This window comes from Theropithecus gelada, chromosome 11 (genome assembly GCF_003255815.1).
Source record: "Theropithecus gelada isolate Dixy chromosome 11, Tgel_1.0, whole genome shotgun sequence".
Classification (NCBI taxonomy): Eukaryota; Metazoa; Chordata; class Mammalia; order Primates; family Cercopithecidae; genus Theropithecus; species Theropithecus gelada.
The window spans coordinates 61,103,996-61,113,414 of record NC_037679.1 but is presented as its reverse complement, the minus strand read 5'-3'; the positions used below and the strand labels follow the sequence as shown (position 1 = coordinate 61,113,414).

The 9,419-nt window shown below is 42.2% G+C and overlaps 1 protein-coding gene across 1 annotated transcript in view; it reads right to left on the bottom strand.

Moving 5' to 3' along the window:
• Window positions 1–3,319: 3,319 nt before the first annotated feature.
• The window catches only part of DRAM1 (DNA damage regulated autophagy modulator 1), a 45,949-nt gene continuing 39,849 nt past the window's right edge, over window positions 3,320–9,419 (bottom strand). Inside the window, exons 6-7 of the mRNA XM_025403540.1 lie at window positions 6,644–6,736; window positions 3,320–5,734 (exon numbers count right to left, since the gene is read on the bottom strand). Of these exons, the coding sequence (XP_025259325.1) occupies window positions 5,690–5,734; window positions 6,644–6,736 (138 nt within the window). The 3' untranslated portion in view covers window positions 3,320–5,689. The remainder of the gene's footprint in view (window positions 5,735–6,643; window positions 6,737–9,419) is intronic.

The window sequence follows — 9,419 nt, the reverse complement described above, 5'->3', positions numbered from 1 at the left end:
AAAAAAAAAAAAAAAAAAAAAAAAAAAAAAAAGACTCAAAACCGGTTGTACAGTATACTATATTTGGGATAAAAATGAAAAGGGAAACATGTTAAAATATTTGTTTTGGCTTGTATTTTCATAAAAATCTGATAAAAAGTGGATATCTAGGCTGAGCACAGTGGCTGACACCTGTAATCTCAGCACTTTGGGAGGCCAAGGCAGGCGGATCACTTGAGGTCAGGAGTTTGAGACCAACCTCACCAACATGGTGAAACCCTATCTTGACTAAAATACAAAAGTTAGCTGGGCATGGTGGTGGGCACCTGTAATCCCAGCTACTCAGGAGGCTGCGGCAGGAAGAACTGCTTGAACCCACGAGGCATAGGTCGCAGTAAGTGGAGATCATGCTACTGCACTGCATGATCATCATGCACAGGAAGACTCTGTCTCAAAAAAAAAAAAAAAAGAAGTGGACATCTGCAAGGAGAGAGTGAATTAATTGAGTAAATGCAGGTAGGGAAAAGCAAAAAGGCTTTTCACAGTATACCTTTTCATATTGTTTTGAGTTTTGAATTATGAAAATATTACTCAAATTTTTTGAAATAAAAACAAATGGTTCAGAGGGTGAGGATTGTGAGTGGGGGCAGCTGAATCCACTTATGTAAAAATGATCTTTCCTGTGAAGGCAAGTCTGTACTGAAAAAAGAAAACTGCAAAAGAAAAAAAAATGAAATAAAAATGACTCCAGATGATAGTAGTTTACTGTATTTTCATATTAGGGGAACTCTTGTGTATCTGTTATCAGGCAGGACTCTTACAGGTCTAATCATCTGTAATCTAACTCCAGTTTATTGAAGTTAGAGACTTTTATCAACTCATGTAACTGAGACATCCAGAGGTGGAACTGGCCTTGAGGATGGTGGGGCACAGAGCAGTGCTTGTTGCTGAGGAACTACCTAAACCTCAGGCTTTCTGGGCACCCTACACCACCTTGTCTTAAACCACAAGACAGACTATTGACATCTTCTTCAGCATTTTCCAAGCATGGACTCTGGCGGTCACTGCCAACTCCAATATGGGTCTGGAAACCTGCTACCCTTCATTTTAGAAGATGAATCTGGGGCCAGGCACAGTGGCTCACGCCTGTAATCCTAGCACTTTGGGGAGCCGAGGTGGGTGGATCACCTGGGGTCGGGAGTTCGAGACCAGCCTGGCCAACATGGTGAAACCCCGTCTCTACTACAAATACAAAACTTAGCTGGGTGTGGTGGCATGCGCCTGTAATTCCAGCTACTTGGGAGGCTGAGGCAGGAGAATCGCTTGAACTCAGGAAGCGAAGGTTGCTGCGAGCCGAGATCACGCCATTGCACTCCAGCCTGGGTGACAAGAGCGAGACTCCATCTAAAAAAAAAAAAAAAGAAAAGAAAAGAAGATGAATCTGCTGGGAGTGACCAAGGAGAGTCAGAAAATTCCACTCCAGGGCTTGAGGCTGTGGTTGCTCTCTTGTGCAACAGACATGATGCAGATGCATGACATTCTGGACCGGAGAATGTGGGGCATTCAGAGCCAGACCAAGAGTATGTGTGTGGGGAGACGGCTGGGCTTACTGGCTTGCCAGAATCAGGCAGTGGGAGAGAATGGGATACCACTTATCTTCCTCCCACTGCCCTTTCCTCATTCCAGGCCCAAACACCAGACTAGTATGTCTCCAACTGAGTAAAAATGGGAACATGGGACAATGCCACATGTAAGGGATGTTAGGAAACCCAAACACAGCACAACACTGATGCACTTAATTTGGTTTATAAAATGCAATTTCTGTGGAATCCTCTGTGTTAGTGTTAAAAAAAAAAAAAAAAAAGACCCACTTGATTAGAAACCAGGAAAACTGATTCTAAGTAAGAGAGACTAAATAATAAAACAAGAACTTTTAAAAAATATAAACATAACTTTGGAGTTAACATAAGGTTTTTGTATTATCTAAATGGCTTATTTACTTTCAAATTTGAAAAGGTTATTAGCAAGTACACTTTGGTTTACTGTGAAGCGAGTTAGGTTGGCTTTTGGGCGGGGAGGGTATGAAGGGAAAAGGGGTTTTAATTCCACAGTGGAATCTGCTTTTTGTCTGTTAGAGACTCATTTCCACCCCTTTCTTCTGAGAAACAACTTTCAGTCACCATCAGCCCGCTAGTTTTGGTGGTGTTGACCCCTCCCTGCTCCAGGTGTGAACATGTGATTCATGTCTCACCAATCAGAGCCTCAGACCTCCCAATGGCATGTGATCCAAGCCAGCCAATCAGAGACAAGTCATGGGCATGTGGTTGGAACTGTTGAGAAGTCCTTTCTTTCCCCCTCTTTTTCTGGATGATGTGTGTCTGGGGGTTGTAGATGCCCTCTCACTTCCACCAGGGGAAAGCCTGCTTGAGAATGAAGCCAGCTGAGAGGAGGAAAGAGAAGATGGAGTCCTAATGGCACATTTAGATCCAGCCACCCATAAAGCCAGTTCCACTCCTGAATGTCTCAGTTACTTGAGGCAATATAGATTCCCTTTTCCTCTTCTTGTTGGATTTCTGATTCCCTTTTCTCCTTCTTGTTGGATTTCTGATCTCTTCATCTCTCAATCTTGACTGACATAAACTTCTGATGCTAACGTTTGAGAATCTACGAAGATGAACCAATCGTGCCCACATGGAAAACTACATGAATTAAGAAAGCATAAGGTTTAAATCGTAATCATACCTTTATGAAGTCCAAATGGATCTGTAGTCCCAGCACTTTGGGAGGCCGAGGCGGGCGGATCATGAGATCAGGAGATCAAGACCATCCTGGCTAACACGATGAAACCCCGTCTCTACTAAAATACAAAAAATTAGCCGGGTGTGGTGGCAGACGCCTGTAGTCCCAGCTACTCGAGAGGCTGAGGCAAGAGAATGGCTTGAACCCGGGAGGCGGAGGCTGCAGTGAGCCTAGATTGCGCCACTGCACTCCAACCTGGGCAACAGGACGAGACTCAAAAAAAAAAAAAAAATTAAAATTAAGAAATATTTCATTTCATTTAACTCTTTCAGCCATGAGGTCCAAGGAAATGCAAGTTCATGGAAATTAGAAATAATACCAAGATGTGAATAAGACCAGGTTTAGAGGTCACATGGAATCTGCTGAATATGGTTGTCTGGAGTGATTTTCTGGCCTTCTCAGTTTGCCAAGACAGGTGTACATTTGGTCTAGCTCATGTAGCAATGTCTCTGGTAACTGTCCAGGTTGAAGATAGTTGTCATAGAATGGGGATGTCCAAACAACTGAAATGTTTACAGTACACAAAGAAAAACAGTCAACATTACCAGGCGATGCAGACTATTTGTTTATTAAGAAACTAACTAGTAAAGCAGAGTAAATCCCATTCTATATTATAGCACTACAAACATCCTTAGTCATTCCTTCCTTCATTCATTCATTCATTCATTCATGCATGCATGCGTTCAGTGAGTATTTCTTAAGCACCTACAGTGTACCAGGAGGCACTGTGTTCATTGTGGCATTACAAAGATAAAGATCAAGGCACACTCTGCCCTCAAGGAGCTCCCAATCTAATTGTGCAGAGAGATGTGAAAATGAAGCATGAATATCCATCGTGAGGAGTACTGAGAACAAAAGTCTGCTCGAAGTGAGGCAGAACCATGGATTCATTCCACCACAGGTCCCATGGGAAAGGTATGTGGCATTTCTGTTCCTCTTCAGAATAATGAATGCTTGACATAGCGTTCGTCACTGTCTTTCAGTTCCAGTGTTACAAAGGGGATCCCCAGCATTACAACAAGTCACAGTGAACCCAGAAATGATTAGCATTCTATTTATTTATTTATTTATTTGAGACAGGGTCTTGCTCTGTTGCCCAGACTGGAGTGCACTGACATGGCTCACTGCAGCCTCAACCTCCTGGGCTCAGGTGATCCTCCCACCTCAGCCTCCCAAGTAACTGGGACTCCAGGCACATGCCACCACACCTGGCTAATTTTTGTATTTTTGTTGTAGGGATTTTGCCACGTTTCCCAGTCTGGACTCAAAGTCCCAGGCTCAAGCGATCCTCTTGCCTGGGCCTCCCAAAGTGCTGGGATTACAGGTGTGAGCCACCACACCCAGCCAGCATTCTTAATGTTTGCTTACAAAGGTGTTTCTCTGTCAAACTCTTCCATTCACTTAAAGAAAACCATTTATGGTGCATCTTAAAGAAAGCATCCTTACGTTTGCCTTTTATTGCCAGATTTCTCTACTCAGCCTTATTAAAGGGCCTACATGGCAGTGGTAGGGGTGCGGGACGTGTTCTAACAACATATGCTAAACACGTAGAGGGGAGACAGCTTGCCATTGCAGAGGTACCTGACTGCCACTGAGCCTCACCCCTATACTCACCCAACAAATAGTTAATGAGGAGCTACCCCCAACTCCTACACCCCCATGCCCTCTGAAGCTGTCTACATGGGCTGCTCTGCCCTTGGCATGTGCCCTTGAGGGCTGATCCCACTTGGCCACACATGGGTTTATGCTCTAGGGTCTTTGAAAGACAGAATTCCTGCTCTTCACCTTTCAGGCCTAAGCCGTAACATTTCAAGGGCTGCTTCCTCCTCTGGAATAACTTGCTTTTTATTGGCCATTCATGATTTGGGTGAAAAGACGGAGTCTGTAGTTCTTGCTTAATACAATGGGCTTGACTCATATTTCCTATAGTGTTGAGGGACATCCAGTCACAGGCATGAAAAGGAGGAGCATATAAATAGCACCCTCACCCAGAAGTTCTTCTTGGCTGCCCCTTTCTCCTTTCTCCTTGTCTCGCTCTTGGGCCTTTGTTCTCTTTGCCACATTTACTGGCATGAAATGAATTTGAGATGTGAGTTTCAGTTCTGAGTCAGACTACATATCAAGTTGTGCCAAAAACAATAAAGGGTGGCTTTCACCTGACTTACTGAAACCATTCCACCTGTAATTACACTCACTACGAATGGTCAGTTAGCAGCGAGAGCAAAAGGTGCGGCCTCATGAGCAGGGAGAAACAAGGTGGGTGGCAGAATTTCAAAACCAAGGTCTTCCATATTCACTTAGAGTTACTGTGTACATGGTGGTATAAAGGCCTCTCAGTTGAAGCACTTTGCTTAGTTCGGCTAAAAATCAGTATCTTAGTGTTAATGTATTAACTAAATTTTTATGATTTGGGTATATGATCTTTATAAATTGAATTTTATAAATGCTCTTATGATAAAAAAATTATACAGTTCATTCATTAAGAATAAAATTTACAAATGAATATCCCCTGATTTCACTTTGTAACAAATGTACTGAACCTAAATTACTCATTTAATGTATTTCCATAAATCGCACACAAATTAAAAAAAACGACAGAATCTGTACAAAAATAAGAGCTCTCCATTTTTTTGTAACACCTTATTTTTTCTGTATATGAATTTGTTAATATAAAAAAATCTACTTAGAAAATTATAAAAACATCACTACAGTGTCGTAAGGCTGTACATTCTCTAGGAAACACATCTTTAGAAATAGTACAACTATTAGGAACTCTTAACGAAATTCAAGTCCTGGATGTGCTGCAGATGCATCCCAATAATCAGGGCGGCCTCAAAACCCTGTCTGTCCTCTGTAGCACTTCTAGAAATGTCCTGCAACATTCACTGAGTGAGATCAAATTCTTCTTTCTTCAAAGATCACCATTGATTTCTGTGGATATCCTTAGGGTGACACTCTATTTTAAAAAATGAAAGAAAAAGGTTTAAAAGAAGTTAAACAATCCCAGCGTTGACGATGACATTTCCAACAGCTTTGCACCACCTAAGGAATGATCTCTCTATGGTTTGTGCTATCCTTGAGTCAGGTCCTAAACAATTTTCTTGGCTTTCTATATCCTTTGAGCTAATAATTCACTTGTCTCAAAATGTAAGATTTTTCCTGTGGACAAATCTGATGTAGTCCCATCTTCTATCTGCTTTGGGAATATTTTTTGAAGAACACTTTTATTTTTTATTTATTCATTTATTTATTTATTTTGAGACAGAGTCTCGCTCTTGTTGCCCAGGCTGGAGTGCAATGGTATGTCTCAGCTCACCGCAACCTCCGCCTCCCAGGTTCAGGTGATTCTCCTGCCTCAGCCTCCTGAGTAGCTGGGAATACAGGCATGTGCCACCACCCCCAGCTAATTTTGTATTTTTAGTAGAGATGGGGTTTCTCCATGTTGGTCGGGCTGCTCTCGAACTCCTGACCTCAGGTGATCCGCCTGCCTAAGCCTCCCAAAGTGCTGGGATTACAGACATGAACCACCGCATCCGGCATACTTTTATTTTTTAAAAAGATATATTTACTTTCTATTATTTGGAACTAGTAAGTGAGACCTCCTAAAAGAAAACAAGCAGGATTTATGACTATTAACATCAAACAGCAGAGGACATATGAAAATCTCATTGGTGGGAGAGCTATTAAAGATGCCTCCCATTGGGAAGAAGCTAATACATGAAGTTGCACAATCCTTACATATTTTTGTCAAACACATTAAAGATAAAAAGAAAGTGCTCTTTTTAAAAATGCAAAATGTCTTCTGCAAATTTGTACAAATCCCAATTGTCAGCAATTTAAAACATTTGAATTGATAAACACTTACCTGGAAATCTTGGATGAAAGTTAGGAAGTAGAAAATAAAACCAAAGGCCACTGTCCATTCACAGATCGCACTCACTACGTGATATACATAATCCTAATGCCAATAAAAAAGAAACAGAATTTAGCCTAAAAGACTCCCTTTTATGTACATACTGAAATACAATGAGGAGGTTCAACCAAAGGAAAAAGCTGTCCAGTGAGCATAAGTCAGAACTTTGAGGATATAAGGTAAGCACAACCATGTTACTAAGTGTCAGGGCACCTGCCCACTGAGAATGCGAAGGCAGATATTCCAAAGTTCTTTCTGGCTCCCACAAACTCTCGTTTTAAGATTAGTTTGCCATTTCAAAAGGCAGACTAAGGACTACAAAATGGCTGAGACTGGGAAGCAAATTTGGACACAACAGAAGAAAGAACTTTCCACACAAGGCATGACTTGGTCTCCCTCCGCTGAGAATCTCTAAATGTAAGGGCATGCTTAACTAGCACTCTCGCGGTTGCTCCAGAGAATGTGTGTACACATCTAGGTGAACCTGGCCAACTAATCCCCTAGGTTTTGTGTTTCCCTGTTTATATAGAAATGATCATTCAGAAAATAGTTCTGCTTAATATCATAAGGTAAATACAGCTACAAAGAAACTGCTAATAATGGACATCCACAGGTATATAGAAATGATCATTCAGAAAATAGTTCTGCTTAATATCATAAAGTAAATACAGCTACAAAGAAACTGCTAATAATGGACATCCACAGGTTAACTGCATATCTTCTTGGAGTCAAGAATGAGAGAATGGAAGCCAAGGAGAATGGCTTCAATCAGATGGTCCAAACTCAGTTGCCTATGGAGGCCAGAAAATTAGCAATAATAAATAAAACTGGTGGTTGTGAAAAGAGAGGGAAGTTAGGGAGCCCACGCCTCATCAGCTCAATTCCATGAGAAAATAATACACTACTGCTGCTTTCAAAGAGGTTTTTTTAAAAAAAAGAAAACCACCGTGTGTCTGTCTGTGTGTGCTATCTCCTGATTTTTCAGTGCTGGAAACTAATTTTGAAACTCTGTTGCAGTGGCTCACACCTGTAATCTCAGCACTTCAGAAGCCTGAGGCAGGAGGATCACTTGAGCCCAGGAGTTTGAAACCAGCCTGGGCAACATAACGAGACAAAAAATAATTAGCTGGGCGTGGTGGCCTGCGCCTGCAGTCCCAGCTACTTGGGAGGCTGAAGTGGGAGGATCACTTGAGCCTGGGATATAGAGGTTGCAGTGAACCATGATTGCGTCACTCTACTCCAACCTGGGTGACAGAGCGAGACTCTATCTCAAAAAAAAAATAATAACAAAATAAAAATAAATAAAACTTTAAGTCAAAAATGCACGTCTGCATTCTGACATTAGCTCACATGCCAAATGAGGCCTGGGGACTGTCAGTGTGCCCTCTCTGATTTCCTACATCACTTTCTGCTTTGCTGAAACGAGGAGCTACCCCAAACTCCCTAAACCCCCATGCCCTCCGAAGCTGTCTACACGGGCTGCTCTGCCCTTGGCATGTGCCCTTGAGGGCTGATCCCACTGCTGCTCTGCCCCAAACTGCTGTAGGCTGCAAGGGTGAGTAACGTGCTGGATCACAGGGCAGTTCCATGGTTGACAGTTGTTTTCTTTGATCCTGTTTTCATCCAGACAGATCTAGAGGAGGCACACCAAGCCCTCCAAGCATCACTCTTCACTCTCCTTGTCATGGTCACATCCACCCACTGTTCTCATGCTAGGTCACAGCGAGGAGAACCTGACCAGCCTACAGTAGGAGGTAGAGAACAGAGGCTTCCTCCTTTTGGTACCAGTACCAGGGGACCTGCCCCATCCCGTATCATTCCTGAACAAGGAAAATGGCTTCTAAAAATAAAGGCAGAACTTTGGGGGGAATTTCTTAAGTGTGATATTAATGAAAGTACATGGAACCAAGAGTCCTGAATGCAGGCAAAGCCCTAATATCCTTGCTATGTGAAATGAGACAGTGATATTATAATTATCACCCCCCACCACCACCACCAAGTAAGTCACTGCACATAAATGCGCTGTGAAAGCTGTAAACCACTACACAGAAGTCTGGGGCAGTACCTAAATGATTATTCAGTGAATTAATGTAAAGGGATTTTTTTTACATTCTTTGATATTAAGAACAGAAGGAAATGCAAGAGTGGCACAGTCATTTATGGAGTGAACAGAAAACCATGTACTTTTCACATTTTTAAGATAGAAAGTGGAATATAACAGATTTTTTAACTGCCTGGAAATAAACTTCGTAAGCCCTGTCCAGCAGCGGGTTTGTGGTAGAAGGTCTCCCCCGAGTGGCTGAAAAGTAAAGTACACCTGAGCTGCTCAGCTACGCGGTCTCACTTTCGGAAAGAGGTTCTCACCAATGGAAAGAGGAACTGAACCCCTTTCGCATGATGGGGCTAATTCCCCACATATAAGACAAAAAAAAAAAGCTGCCTTTTGTCTAGGTCTAACCTATTGGCTAATTTGACCATTTTAAGGTTACATTTTAAAGAAGCCCTTTTTTAATCTTTTTCTTTCTTTCTTTCTTTTTTTTTTGAGATGGAGTCTCACTCTTGTTGCTCAGGCTGGAGAGCATTAGCATGACCTCAGCTCACTGCAACCTCCAACTCTCCAACTCCTGGGCACAAGCGATTCTCCTAACTCAGCCTCCCAAGTAGCTGGGACTACAGATGTGTGCCACCACACCTGTCTAATTTTTTTTTCTTTTTTTTTTTTTTTAGT